Below are 16119 nucleotides of genomic sequence, written 5' to 3' on the forward strand. Positions count from 1 at the left end.
AGGGAGGCACCGTAGGAACAGATGAAACCCGGAGAAGACGAGAATACACTTCATCCATAGTAGGTACAGTAGGACTAGCAAGAATTTGATCACGAATAGGAGCAAGCTCAGGACCAATGGCAGCAAGAGTACACACCATGAAGAACTTATCCCACTGAGCTAGATCCTCTGCAGTAGTCTTACCAGCAGGTAACAAAGAGTTAAATTCAGCTTTAATAGAGGCCATCCGACCAAGAAAATCAGGAAGAGTCAAACCTTGTTGTCATAAACTGAGCAAATTAGACACCACTGAATACAGGCGTTGAATGTCATTAATGTATAACGCCTTAGCCTGAGCTCACAATTCACAGCACGTGGTATAGTTAGTATAGATCGGATGAAGAGATGGATAAATTGACTGCCACAGGAGACTGCACAACAGAGCATCAGCTCTCTGCCACTCAGGTTTGTTTGTGGTCACATTCTCGGCCTTGGTAGTTAGATGATCCTGTAAACCTTGACCCATACACCATAGTTCAACCGCCTTGGACCAAGAGATATAATTGGAACTACCCATCAACTTCTCAGTAGCAATGGCTGGAGAGGGAGACAAAATACCAGAAAAGGAGCCAGATTTACTAGTACCAGCCATGTTGGATAAAAGGGAGCCCTACAAGATCAACAGATCTAAAACAAAAGGGTCAAATAAGCCAAAAAATAAAGGCTGGATGATCCAGCACAGAGAACAGGCACGCTGGAGCGACGGCAGATGGCGGATGCCCATGACCGACGGCTGCGGATGGCAACGGATGGCGACGAAACCACCGGCGCTGGGATGGACTGAAGGAGGCGAGTCCAATGGTGAAGACGGCGTTGTGATCGGAGCACTGGTGAGAGAGATCGAAGCAAAAACGTCTTCGTGAACAGTGCGAGAGAGGCGGTGCATGGCGGCGGCAACAGCGACGATCCTCCGAGGGTCAACAGATCGGTGGGCGGCGAAGGGGGTGGCACGGCAAGCTGCGGCGGTCAGTAGCGACGCGACCGACGGTGTTCGTCGGTGATGTGGGCGGCGGCGGCTAGGGTTTGTAGTTTGGCTCTGATACCATGTGAAGCTTAGGAAATAAACTTAGCTTTTAATATGTATAAAACCACTTAATTAAATTCATAGACTATACATCTATATATATATACAAATACAATGGGCCATGGACTCTATCATAGGATTAACCTTAGACTATAACCATATAACTCAACACTAGTCTTGGAACATCCTTCCAAGCATGGGTGACAAAATAATTAAAGCAAAAATGTAAATTCAAATGTGGAAGACATAATAATAATAATAATAATAATAATAATAATAATAATAATAATAATAATAATAATAATAATAATAATAATAAAGTTCAAAATCAAGGTCATAAATGTTTGGTGAACAAATATTCAAAAAATGCCCAAAAATCCGTAATTCCCGCTCCACCCATTGAGTACTGACCACTAAACTTGAAACGGTCATAAAATATAGCTGGAAAATTGAAATGGGGCCCATCAATATAGAAAGTTGTAGTTGAGATCTTGAATTTTCCGTTGACATATGGCACGCCTTTTAATTCCAAGCCATTCAAAAGTTATGGGATTCCAAAATTACCCCTTTGATCAATTTCGTGACTGACCTTCCAAGCAAGTGAGCAATGTGATTAATTTAGACTTTAACTCCTTCACTTTGAACTCTAACTCCTCCAAATGGGCTGGAGTCTTCCCAATAAATAACTCAAGTTCATTTTAGAATTGTTTAGCCCTTAAACGAGTAATTGATCCAAGACTTGGAATTACATGCTCTTGGACAACCCTTGTCTTTGCATCTTTATCGTTCACATTAGCTTATAAGCCACATTTCCCACCTTAGCCAGTATAGGAAATCGTTCGTAGTACCTTGGACTCAACTTAGTCACCTACCCTTGTGCGATAGCCTTAAGATGAGCAGGCCTGAGTTTTAGGTAGACTTCCTCCCCTACGGTGAACTCCCTTTCACTTCTTCTTCGATCTGCAAATTGCTTCATGCGATTTTGAGCCATGGCCAATGTCACACACGGGCGATATTCTTCCTAATTTTCTTTCATTTGCATTATGTTATTGCTTGCTTTAGATTCTGTTATTGCTTTTGTTTTAATTTCCAGCTGTAATAGTTTGTTAGAGAGAATATTCCAAAAGAAGCCCATGTGTAAGGGCTAAAATAGGACAAAATGGTTGTTATAACCGTTTAGGGAAGGAATCCTCTGGGCTACATCCATGTGCAGAGGCCTATATATCCTTCTTAGACCCTTGGGTCCGTTAACGAGAATATCAACAGAGTTTGGATTTCTCTCTTTCTCTCTATATTCTTCTGTTCTCCCTTGCTATTTCTCTCTTTCTTTCTCTCTACACCCACTTCACTACTGCTATTGCTAATTAACTCTAAATCAGCTAGCCAACTCGAGTCATCAGCCGTGACAGCCAACTCTTTCTTTAGTTGTTGTAGGACCCGTTGCCTCTGTTGCAGGTAAGACTCCACTGTAGCTACTGTAGTATGCTCCCCCATTGCAGGAAGTAGTGGGGGTCTGTAGCCAAAAAAAGGTTCAAATGGGGACCTTTTGAGCGCTGGTGGCTGGAATTGTACCACCATTGTGCAAGTGATATCCATTTGTGCCAGCTCTTGGGGTGTAGGAAGCATAGGCATTGTAGGTAATTCTCTACACACTGATTCACCCTAGAGGTCTACCCATTCGTCTGGGGATGGTAGGTTGTGGACATTTTGAGTTTAATTCCCAATGACTACATCAACTCCTGCCAGAACAATCTAGTAAATATCTTATCTCTATCAGAGATTATAGATTGGGGAATCCCATGTAACTTCACCACTTGATCCAAAAAATTCCTTGCCACTTCCTATGCAATATAGGGGTGACTTCACCACACTTACAAAAGGGGTGATTCGATATCCTGGCTTCCCATTGGGGTCCAATATTAGTTGTTCCAGTAACTCCTTAATTTTCTCATCTCTTTCATAACTGATCACCACCTCCTGATACCAATCAGGAGTTATGACTGTAATAGCGGCTAAGGATCCTTCTTCGTGGCATCTGGACAGAGCATCAACTATCACATTCTCTCTTCCCTTCTTATACTGTATGATATAATCCAAGCCCATTAGTTTAGCCATTCCCTTCCTTTGTAAGTGCGTATGAAGCCTCTGTTGTAGCAAGAATTTTAGGCTCTCATGATCCGTCCTAATTATGAATTTACTCCCCTCCAAGTAGTGTCTCCATTTCTCCATAGCCATTAAGACAGCTAATAGCTCTTTCTCATAAATACCCAACCCCAAGTGCCTAGGGGATAAGGCTTAGCTGAGGTACGCCCAAGGTCTTCCATCTTGCATCAGCATCACCCCAACCCCAATATTGCAGGCATCAGTCTCCAAGGTGAAGGGTTTACCAAAATCCAGTAATCCCATCACTTGTGCCTTGTTCATAGCCTCCTTCAACTGTAAAAAAGTTGTTTTTGCTTCAGAACCCCATTTAAACCCATCCTTCTTCAACCCCTCGAGGTAGCTCAAGCGGTCGACTGCGTGGGATTTAGGTGCTAGGTATGCCAAGGTTGCATGTTCGAATCCTGTGCAGCGCAGTAGGTATCGCATATGCTATAGGGGGGCCACGGGCATAGGTCTTCGACACAGATTTACCTAGCCCGACTTGACTGCTTGCTTGGGTTGGTGCCCATATAGGGGAAAAGGTGTCGGTCTCTGCCAGAGGCTTATGTATCGGGCTTCCTTTGATTCCTACATTTAAAAAAAAAAAAAAAACATTCTTCTTCAAAAATTTCGTCAAAGGCCTACTTATGATTCCATAATGTTTCATAAACCTTCTGTAGTACTCTATCAACCCCAAAAATCCCCTCAATGCCTTTATGTTAGTAGGTCTCAGCCATGCCACCATTACTACCACCTTCCTTGGGTCGATGCTCACCCCAGCACCAGAAATAACATACCAATGTATTCCACTTGTCTTTAACCGAACGCACATTTCGACCTCTTAATATACAATTGGTTAGACTTGAGAATCTCAAATGTAGCCCTTAGGTGATCTAGGTGTTGGTTAAAGGTTTGACTGTATACGCGTATGTCATCAAAGAAAACCAAGATAAATTGGCATAGGAATGGCTCAAAGACTCAGTTCATTAGGGATTGAAATGTGGTAGGGGCATTTGTGAGCCCGAATGGCATCACCAAGAACTCGTAATGGCCATGACGGGTTTGAAAGCGGTTTTGGGGACGTCATTTGGGTTCATTCGAATTTGATGATCGCCTGAACGTAGGTCTAACTTGGAAAAAATTGTGGCATTCCTTAACTCATCTAGCAAATCTTCAATGATTGGTATGGGAAACTTGTCTTTAATGGTCAGGGTGTTGAGTTGACGGTAGTTAACATAGAAACACCATGATCCATCCTTTTTCTTGACAAGTAGGACGAGGGATGCATAGGGGCTTTGGTTGGGTCTAATTAAGGATTTGTGCAACATTTCCTTAACCATCTTTTTGATCTCTGTCTTTTGGTTTGGGGGATAACGGTAGGATCTAACGTTGATGGGCTCTGAGTTGGGTTTAAGGTTGATGGAATGATCGAAAGATCGATTAGGTGGCAAGGAGTTAGGTTCTACAAAGAGGTCCTCAAATTCAGCCAAGAGCATATTAAGTAGGTGTAATTGGTGTACCTCCAAGTTGTTCAAAGTCCGGGTGTTGATAACCAGCTGTAACTCCCCTTCCTACTCCATAATCTCCTCTGTCACCTCCATAGTCTAGATGGAGAATAGTTGGGCAACTTGGGCCCATTTGTTCTTGAACATCTTTTGAAGCTTCTTTCTCGTGATCATCTTACAAGTCCCAGTCTCCCTACTGCTAGTAAGTGTCAACTTCTTACCCTTCTTCTCAAACGTCACTTCCATCCGTTAAAATCAAAATTTATTGGACTCACATGTTTCATCCAATCCACCGCCAGCACTACATCACAACCCCCTAGTTTAAGAAGCCTCGGATCAGCTTCAAACAACTCCCCTTGCATCTCCCCAGCAAAAACTTGCACAAGCTGAATTACTCAACACCTTATTGCCATTAGCCACAGTGACTGTCAATGGCTGAGTTCCCGTGAGTCTACAATTTGATTTCTTAGCCATATTTTCATTCAAGAAAGTGTGGGTACTCCCATTATCAATCAAAATCATAAGGCTATACTCCTGCACTTTCCCTTCAACCTTGATAATCTTATTGTTGGCTAAGCCTTTGAGAGCATGTAGGGAGATCTCCCCCATTGTCCTCCCATTCCAATTCCATTGGGTCATGTACCTAGGGTTTAGCCTAGGGTTTGGATTGGAAATATCCGAGGGAATTAGGACCAATAACAAAAGGATTGGAGGGAGAATTGGACAGAAATGGGGAAGTTAATAAACAGAAATGAGGGAGAGTTGCAAACAAAGCAAAGAAAGGGAAAGATTAGAGAGATAGCAAAGGGAAACAGGAGAGAATTGGTGAGAGGGAAAGTTGAATTCAATTATCATTCAAAACATACCATTCTCTAACTACCTTATCCTATTTATAAGCTTTACCAAGGAAGGTACTAACAGCTACAAAATAAGAGTACAACTAAAAGAGAAATACATGTAATTCATATTACTAATCTATCCTTGGGGGTTCTTGGGGTCATGACAACTCCCCCCTCCTTGAAAGAGTTCTTGTCCCCAAGAACTTATAGCGATTGGCCATAGCTCTCATCTAATCCCAGCTTTCTCTCTCTGTTTTATTCTTCTTTCTTTCTTTCTCCTCCTAGACCTCTTCCTCTGTGCTCTTAGGTTCGCATGAGCAATTCCAAGCATAAGTTGATCCAAAACTTCACTAGAAGTAACCTTATTGAGTTTGAGCCAAATATAACTACCTATTGCAATAGTTAGATTAAGATTGGACTCCCATTTAAGAACATGATCAACCACTCCTTGACTATCATAGTTGATAGTTGAAACCTACAAGTGATGATCAGTTTGAAGTTCACACATCTGACCAGTTACCGCAAGAAAAGCTAGTAATGGAACTCAATCTCTGTTTACATATGTTCTCCTCATCTCATCATCTTCAATGTTGGTTGTTTTGAGCCCAGAGGATTGTCTAACGAAATGCTCAATTGCAATAGGAAAATGTTGAACAGGCAGACTGTCTTCCTCTAGTCTTAGGACCTCATCATCCTTGTAAGCAGTTTCCTTAGAGCCAATATAAGACGGCTCCAATTTAGATTACCCAATTAGAACTTCTTTGACTGCTTGTGGAGTAGCAAAGACTTGATCCAACCAAGAATTGTTGTCAGAGGCATCACCAATATCAACTTTGACCTGCTTCATGACTGGGACATCTAATGAATCAATGTTGTGTTCCAAATCCAATTGGTCCTCAGTTTTCAGTAAGTTCGGAAGCTAATCCGATATAGCATCTGCTTCCTTTAAACCAAACTCGCCTGAGTCCCATTCAAATTTGAAATCGCCAGGGTTAAGGAATTGGTGGCCTAGATCACCTGAACTCGCCTGATGCAATCGTTTATTGTACTCACCTTGGTCAGTTGCTACACCTTTGGTTAGCAATCCTGAATCCACTTCTGTCACAGTCAGAAATCGGCTAGCTTGGCTTCAACGGATCTGCTAATAGAGTTCACCTAGCTTGTCAGAAATCACAACTAACAATCGTTGGCCTGTTCCGCCAATCTCTTCAAGTCGCCTCTGTATCCGCTTCACTAATTCGCCATTATAACCCTCCAGGATCAAGTTGGAATCACTAATCACGCTCACCTACCAACATCGAGGCCAATTGAAATTGTCGAAACTCCTGAATTCGCTAGAATCTCCTAAAATCATTGCTCAATTGGTTCTGCACCCAATTGTCGAACTCTGTGTGTCCCAACCTGCTACTAAGATCGCCAGAACTATCTTTGGAACCGCCTGGCCTACTTGTCTTCAAGACTCGGAGGGAGAATTACTTGCTCGCTCATATCTGTCAGAGTCACCAAGATCTATAACTCAACCGCTTCCACTACGAATCCCCTGAACTTGCTTCCAATGATCGATTGGCTCTACTTCGAATCTAGCTTGATTACTTCTGAATCAGATCGGACACTATTGAATTTTTGAACTCACACCCAAGGAACAACTACTCTGATACCAATTGCCATGTATCTAGAGTTTAGCCTAGGGTTTGGATTGGAAATCGAAAGAATCCGAGGGAATTAGGACCAATAACAGAAGGATTGGAGAGAGAATTGGACAAAAATAGGGAAGATAATAGACATAAATGAGGTAGAGTTGCAGACAGAGCAGAGAAAGGGAGAGGTTAGAGAGATCTCAGAAGGAAACGAGAGAGAATTGAAGAGAGGGAAAATTGAATTCAATTATCATTCAAAACATACCATTCTCTAACTACCTTATCCTATTTATAGGCTTTACCAAGGAAGGTACTAACAGCTACAAAATAAGAGTACAACTAAAAGAGAAATACATGTAATTCATATTACTATCAACTGAAAAAATGAATGGTCTTTTAATCTTTTTCAATCAAGAAGCACACGAGTACAATAAATAAGAATCATCTTCTTGCTAATTTTAGGAAGATTCTAACTGCTATACAAGAACCTATTTTTAGAAACTATAAATAAAGAAACAAAAGGCTATATACAGATTTACATTCCTACTTTAGATGATCCTATCCTAGGCACAAGATCAACTAAGAATAGAAAGATATAAGAGACTAATTGATTGACTAAAAGAATAGCCAATCGTAATCCTTAGATATCGGCTGAATTAGGAAGCTTCCATTCCTTGCTGCTGCCTTGCATTAAATACTCACTAACAATTACTAATCTATCCTTGGGGATTCTTGGGGTCGTGACACATCGGTTCTTCTATTTCCTCCTCTTCTACCAAAATAGCATCCTTCCCTTCAAGCAAGAGCAATTGCCTCTTGCATTGGTGTCCAGGAAAGTACTGGTCTCCACATTTGAAACACAGCTCTGCCTGCCTTCTCTGTTCAATCATCCTCCCACCCTGCACTGCCATAGGTTTAGCAGGGGTGGAAATCATCACCCTTTTTGACCCCTAGTTCATTCTAATCATTTCCTTGTCATACCCCTTATTTGCTTATGATGTAGTACCAATGATCATTCCCCTCGACTGTTGTCTCTGTTTCTTTATTATTGCTTCCACCATTAACTCCTTTAGCCTAGCACTCTCGACTGCTTGTTCCACCACTCCCCATTGTAGCATCTTCACCATGGATCTAAGTTCCTCACTCAACCCACTCACGAAGCTGGAAACAAAGTATGCCTCAAAGAGGTGGGGGTTGAGATTGAGCACGAGGGACTTCAGTTCCTCAAATCAAACTTGGTACGATTGTACTCCTCATTCTTGCTTAAGTTTGTTAAATTCTTCTACTACATCCATCCTATTTCTGTCCTCAAATCTTTCATACAACTTATTTGCAAATTCTTCCCATACACTCCCCCCTTACCTTCAAACAGCCTTGATACAAGGCATCCCTAGCATCATTAAAATAGGCAGCCGCCAGAGCCACCCGGTGTCTTTTTGGCACATTATACCAATTGAACATCCGTTCACACCTCCTTACCCATCATCGTGGATTAACCCCATCAAACATAGGGATCTCTAATTTAGGCATCAAAAACCCCAGCTGGTTTGGAACAGTTGATCCCTTTCGCCATCGTTCCACCACATTCTCCTCTACTTCTGTTGGATCCACCTCAATTTCTGAGGGACCAGCATTCGCATTACCTACTCCATGTCCAGTTAAGATTGGTTTTGTCCTCTCTCTAGGAGGAAAATCGGGAGAGATTCTTACCTAATTCTGTCAAGTAAACATCACCATGAAACTCTAGAGCTGATCCCGAATCTAGGTTCCCACCTCCTCCCTAATCTGTGAGATCGCTCCATCTAATCTTCTTTCCAAGCCTTCCATGGAATTATCCATTTTCCTATCCATCGCCATGATTGCTTCATGGTTCTTGATTGATCCGATCTCCAACAATTCCACACAAGCTTAAAGATCCAAGACAGTTGAATTGAACTATTGTAGTTGTGACTCTGAATTCTTCATCCCCGTTCCCTCCGGCATTGAAACTCTACCAAATTCTCATTGGCTAGGGTCAAGCTCTGATACCAAATTTGTCAAATTTTTGATATGACGTCAAATTCTCACTGATTAGTGTGATCAGAGAAAATTCAGTAAAGGGATGGGAGAAACAAAGAGGAAAAAGAGAGAGAAACAAGGAGAGAGAGAGAGAACGATGAGGGGGAAATTCAGATTGAATTTTATTGAATTTTTCAATGCCTCTAGGCTGATGGGGATCAAACCTTTATATATTGAGTCCCCATGCCTCAAATCCCACCAAAACTGAAAAAATTCTATTGCATGTAGCCATCTCTAGGTACAATTCATAACATCTATAACTACCCTCACGTGTAAGCCACCCAAGCCGTTAGAACGTGACATACATTATGTTCCAAAAAATGCATACATAGGTTACACATCTTTTCATCTAAAACCCCAGGTTGGTGTTCTTCCCCATCCCTTGCATGGTCTTATAATATTAAGATGCAAAGCATGAGATTATATTCTCTATAAAGCTTGGGATGGTATGATATGCCATTCGCACACTCAATAAACATCATACATCCTATGAAGGCAGCCCCTATGGTTTCAAAACTCGTTCATCAGGTGCCACCCTAGGGTTCAAGACCCCTTTTCTCCTATTGGCATCATTTCATCCCGTAGTTCAAGGGCCTTAAGCATGCCCTTGGCTAACATTCATTACCTATGCACAAGGGTCATCACATCATTTATGGCTTTAAAGCCACTAGTTATTACAAGCCACACATTAGCTTTCTCCAAGCAGTATGTCCACACACATTTATCATGCATCCCATGTCACACCCCCACTTTTGGCAATACCAACGATCGTGGTCCCTAGTTTGAAACTTAGAATTTGACGCCTATCATCCATCAATCACCTCAATCATTAAAAACCAACAGTGATGTATAAAATCTAGAATAACCAACTACAAAGTCTTATCATTACATGTCCAATAAAATATATAGGATAGTCCTAAAGAGAACACTAATAGTTCCCTTGATCTAAGTCCGCTCCTAAGCATCTTATTGACCAACTGAAAAACGTTAGGTGGAGTGGTGAGCTCAAAGCTCAGTGACAGGCACTCAACATGTAATAGATCATATCCAAAAACATTGTATTTTCATATGTATAAAATAAAAATGATTTCTGTCCAAAATATTTCCAATGCAGCAACTAAATCATGTCACGTGGCATAGCAATAGAAGTGTGGCATATATCCACCCCAGGGTATTAAACTCATACAACACAGGAAACCATCAATCACATTAATCAATAATCCATCACCAAAACCATAGTCATCTTAATGGGTGTTTATATGTAGCCCATGAACCCACAATGCATATTATACCAGGGTCCATTCCACTACTCCCACAAGCACCCAATAGAGTCAGTAGGGATGCAGCTGGTCTTTTCCCCTACTGTTGAGCAGAATCGCCCCATCATATCACATAACCACATGCTCTCACCATAAAGTAAATATCTTTCATGTTTCTCAATGTAACAATTTTTCCATCCATGTTCAAAGCTTGTTGGCATAAATATTCATCATGTTATATATATTAAATAACAGTTGAGAATATAAAATATCATGTCAAAACAATACAAAATCTTGCATGGGAATAACTTTTTAAAACATACATATCACAAAATAACCACTCATCTGGTCCTTGTGCTATAATATCACAACCATATTGGGAAAAGATTTTCAACCTAGCAAGGAAGCCAAGAATTAAAGGAGAGTTTGTTATTATCCAATCCCACAATGATAGTTACTAGGAAAATCTTGGGTATATTACTCAGTCCTATGAACCCAAGAGCCAACTTCTTTTAATGCTTTTGAGTGAGGACATTTAGGGTTATAGTAGAAAGTTGAAACTAGAGTTCCACATGAAGTATTGGATATCAATTGCTCTACTCAACGCACTTCTAAAGCAAGATGAGAAGGGCAACTAGATGGATATGTAATTCAAGAGGATGTGCACTCAATAGGAATTGGTGGAGGCAGTGTCGGAATGGGAGGATGTGATAGGCATGGGGAATATCCTAATTTTCCAAAAGCAAAAACCTGTGCTAACCTAAAATTAACCTAATTTATAATTATTAAACACTACTACTTCATCTATGACAAAGTAATAATTCCCCTTATAATTCACCAATTAGAGGTTACATGTTCAACCCAGTCAACAACCATGTGATTTCTATTCAATTAGTTGTCTTGAAATTGAAGCTCTAAGACAAAATTTTAATCTCCTACAATTGGACCCCACATCACTACCAACACCACCAAAATTGGGTCTATCTCTCTCGGGTAAGTTTAACCAATTTGGGTTTCTCTCTCCGATACTTGAGCATGAGTTGGGGCTTCAATCCCCCCAATGAATTAATTGACCAAAACATTCATCATAGACATTCTTAACATGACCACATTTGGCAATAAAGAATAGCAAAAAGATGTTTTCTCTTAGGCCAAACAAAAAAAAAAAAAAGAAATATATTTCTACAAGTCATGGGGTTGGATCCTTCCTGTTTGGTTTCTTGGCTTCCTTTGTTCAATTGCTATGGTTTTGGGGTTTGACAGATTTCTCTTGTTTAGTGAAAGAACAGTCAGATGAAATATAAGGAGGCAATGAAGGCTTATTTGAATTTGGAGTTTGCCTGCAACTAGTTCTTCTTCCTCTAGTAGGTCCCTTTTCTCTCTCTGCAAATACCCTCTCTCACTCTCTATCTTTTAAGCTAAATCGCACTTTATTATGTGTTATCTTCCTCTACCTCAAATGCGTATACATAGATAACTACCTATTCAGAGTTGGTTTGATTTATGCCACTGCCAACCCATATCCTATGAGGATATGGATGGTTTTGGCCTCCAAAAATCTCTACACAGCATATATATGTGACTTATCATACTAATCCACTTTGGCTAAGGGTTTCGAGTTGCAGAGTCCAACTCCATAATGTTGGGCAGTCAAATACCAGCATGAGTAAAAGACGAGCGTAGCAGAGATGAAGATGTTAAGATAGATGTGCAGCCATACAAGAAAAGATAAAATTAGAAATGAAGCTATTCGTAATAAGATAGGAGTAGTGCCAATCGAGGAGAAGATGAGAGAGACTAAACTAAGATGGTTTGGTCATGTGAGAATGAGACCAAAAGACGCTCCTGTGAGAAGAGTTGATGAAATGGAACAATTAGTCAAAAAAAGAGGTAGAGGCAGACCCAAAAAGACTTTGGGAGAGACATTAAAGTTTGATATGAAGTGTATGGATCTATATGAAGATATGACAAAAGACATAAATACATGGAAGTCTAGAATTCATGTAGCCAACCCCACATAATGGGATAAAGGCTGGATATGTTGTTGTTTTATCCTGGTTTTATTATCTTACATATTTCTCTATATATGTATATATGTATATATATATATTCTTATATTTTTATTATTATCTTTCTGTGCTTACAAATTGGAGGCAAATTAGCAATTTAACATTGAGGGTGTGAAGTATATAGGTCTTACTGTGAAACGATGATGATCATAGTGTGACACAATTAAAGTACTTTATCTTTCTTGGCAAGTGTAATCATACAGCACTTTTCAGCAAATATACTAACTGATGCCATAAAGATCATGTTGTATCTGCTTCTCTTGAATCAAGATCATTGGGAAGCTTTCACTAAGGAAGCAAGATCAATTTCATGCGTGCTTGGCAGCCTGATTAGGCTAATTAATTGTAGCTCTAGGGGGACAAAACTAACAGACCTTACTTTTCTAACTTGAAAGCATAAAAATTCTTGCTTGAGAAAAAACTAAGAGGAGCATTAATGCAGATTATATCAAGCAATTGTAGCAGATAAGGTCTTGAGCTCACAGCATATTTTCAGAGCCTTCCCTAGATAGTAGATGATGGAAGTATAACCTGTGCAAGATGGCACCGTCTCCTGAGGCATATGTTTGATTCCCCAAGCCCACCTTCCTACAAGGTAATATGAGAATAACCACAATAAGAAGAAGAGAAATGTTTTTGAAGCTCAAAACCATCATTTTGTTGAAGGATTAAGTGACACGCCTCAAGTATCATAACAGAATCCTGAATAAGGGTCTCTGCATCTTTCTCATCTCCTTGCAGATAAAGCACCTGAAAGTTACATCAGAATTTTAAGTAAAGATAGAACGTAAAACACATGTTTACCTGGAGAGAGAGAGAGCAGCAAACAGGTTTAAGAAGAAAACATTGAAAAGCAGGCAAAACAAGATCCAGAACTAAAATCCCAATAGATATTTATTTCCCTAATGCACACAGTTTCCTTGCACTTGTTGCATGTAAGATAATGCAACATATATTAATGAAATAATGTCAGTTAGCTGAAATCTAAAAGCAGTCTCATATTAATTAATATCAAGGATCCAAAACATGCTCTGACAACATGTTAGGCTATTCATCACCCAAAAATAGAGGGGGGGGGGGGAATTCAAATGAATAATCAACTTAATTTGCTAATTGCCAAGCACTTACCTTACTAGAGTTTACTTAAACCCAAACTTCCATCTTTAGCTTAAGTTTATCTATCCAAACTCTAGGGAGCGACACCCATAAGTTTTATTATTAATCAAGGGTAATAACTAATTAATTTAAAAGCATTAGGATTCAAACTTGAATTTTATCTGAAATCAAATCCATTTCAACCATCTGAAATTCTTTCGAAACCCCCTTCTGTTTCATTCCTATAATAAATTGAAGAAACTGGAACTTCTCGTTCCTTCTTTTTCATACTCAAATCCGAGAGAATAGATTACAATATATACATGAACTTTGGCTAAGATATCCTAAAAAATCTCCTAAACTTTAGCTTCTAGATATTAGGATGAGGACTCCTAATTTTTAGGATTAGATTATTTCATAAGATAAACATAATACATGAATAGATAAATAAGATATCTCTAAAGGTGATAAACTCTTCTTGCGCATCAGATGATAAGCCTCAGCATCCCTTTCTTCATTCACGACACTAGCAGATAGGAGGCACAAAGGATATTGATGCACAGCTAGAATTCTACACTCCCCCTCAAGCTGGGCTGTGTATATCAAGCATGCCTAGCTTGGACTTCAGTTTCTCAAAGGTTTGTCTCGGCAGTGCCTTTGTTAGAATATCAGCAGTTTGAGACACTGTTGGAATATAAGTTAAGTTCACTATACCTGCTTCCACTTTTCTTTAATGAAGTGTCGATCCAATTCTATGTGCTTGGTTCGATCATGATGGACTGGATTTTTTGCAATACTTATTGAGGCCTTGTTATCACATAATACTCTCATAGACATACTGAGTTGCATATTTAGCTCCCATAGCAGTCTCATAAGCCATATTCCTTCACAAATTCCATGAGACATGGCCCGATATTCTGCTTCAGCACTACTCCTTACAACCACTGACTGATTTTTGCTCCTCCATGTAACAAGACTTCCCCAAACATAGGAACAATAGCCTGTTGTGGATCGTCGGTCACTTATGGAACCAGCCCAGTCTGCATTAGTGAACACATCTATTCCTCTATTTCCTATTTTCTTGAAATATAGTCCCTCACCTGGATTTCTTTTTAGATACTGAAGAATTCGATAAACAGCCTTAAGATGCACTTTTGTTGGGTTATTCATGCTTCGACTTACCATGCCCACTGCAAATCCGATGTCAGGTCGGGTATGGGAGAGGTAAATTAGTTTCCCCACAAGCCGTTGGTACCTTTCTTTGTCTGTTAAGCTGTCTCCTTGAATTTCATCAAACTTGTAGGTTGCATCCATTGGAGTTTCAACTGGTTTGCACCCGATCATACCTGTCTCCTTTAATAAGTCTAATACATATTTCCTTTGGGTCACAGAAATTCCCTCTTTTGATCGAGCTATTTCCATCCCTAGAAAGTACTTTAGGAATCCCAAGTCTTTTACTTCAAATTCCTTTGCTAATAGTCTCTTTGCATTGCTAATTTCTTCATTGAAATCTCCTGTGATAATTATATCATCCACATACACAATAATAATAGCTCTCTTTCCTTCCTTTGAAAATTTCACAAATAATGTATGATCAGATTGGCATTGGAGGAATTCATACCTTTTTAGAACTCTAGTGAGTCGGTCAAACCATGCTCTTGGAGATTGCTTAAGCCCGTATAGTGATTTTCTAAGTTTGCATACTTTCCCATTCTTACCTTGGTTATCAAATCCTGGAGGTATTTCCATATACACGTCTTCTTCCAAGTCACCATTTAAAAAGGCATTCTTGATGTCAAGTTGGTGAAGGGGCCAATCCAAGTTTGTTGCTAAGGTAAGTAGGACTCGAACTGAATTTAATTTGGCCACAGGAGCAAATGTCTCATCATAGTCTATTCCATAAGATTGGGTGAATCCTTTGGCAACTAGTCGAGCCTTGAATCGGTTTAAACTTCCATCAGCATTATATTTAACTGTAAAAATCCACTTGCAACCAACTGGTTGTTTCCCTTTGGGAAGATCAATTATTACCCAAGTGCCATTCTTTTCAAGTGCTGTAATTTCATCCATTACTGCCATCTTCCACTTAGGTTCTTGGAGAGCTTCATAAATATCTTTTGGAATCTGTACATTGTCCAATTGGGTAGAAAATGCACAAAAACTAGGCGATAATTTGTCATATGAGACAAATTTCGCTATTGGATGTCGAGTACAGGATTTGACTCCTTTCCGCAGGGCTATGGGCATGTTTAAATCAGCTGACATCTCTTGTACTTGGGTCTCCTATACTTGGATCTCAATGTTAGCTTCAGGAGTAGGAACTGAAAGTATATTACCTGTATCAACTTCCAGAGGTTCAGAATTTGGAGTTGATTCTTGGTCAATGGTAGGTATGTTGCAGTGCTCTACTTTCCCTTGAGTTTTCTGATGCCGTGAATACACAACCAGCTCC

The 16119-nt window shown here is 39.9% G+C and overlaps 1 protein-coding gene across 12 annotated transcripts in view; it reads right to left on the reverse strand.

The window, feature by feature from the left end:
* LOC127799249 (uncharacterized) overlaps positions 1–16119 on the reverse strand; it is an 83641-nt gene that overhangs the window by 41081 nt on the left and 26441 nt on the right. For all 12 annotated transcript variants that reach the window (XM_052333107.1, XM_052333105.1, XM_052333106.1 and 9 more), the window contains 2 exons: positions 13254–13322; positions 13104–13160 (listed from right to left, as the gene is read on the reverse strand). In XM_052333107.1, coding sequence (XP_052189067.1) covers positions 13104–13160; positions 13254–13322 — 126 coding nt within the window. The remainder of the gene's footprint in view (positions 1–13103; positions 13161–13253; positions 13323–16119) is intronic.

Source organism: Diospyros lotus, chromosome 4 (genome assembly GCF_014633365.1).
Source record: "Diospyros lotus cultivar Yz01 chromosome 4, ASM1463336v1, whole genome shotgun sequence".
In the NCBI taxonomy this organism is placed as follows: Eukaryota; Viridiplantae; Streptophyta; class Magnoliopsida; order Ericales; family Ebenaceae; genus Diospyros; species Diospyros lotus.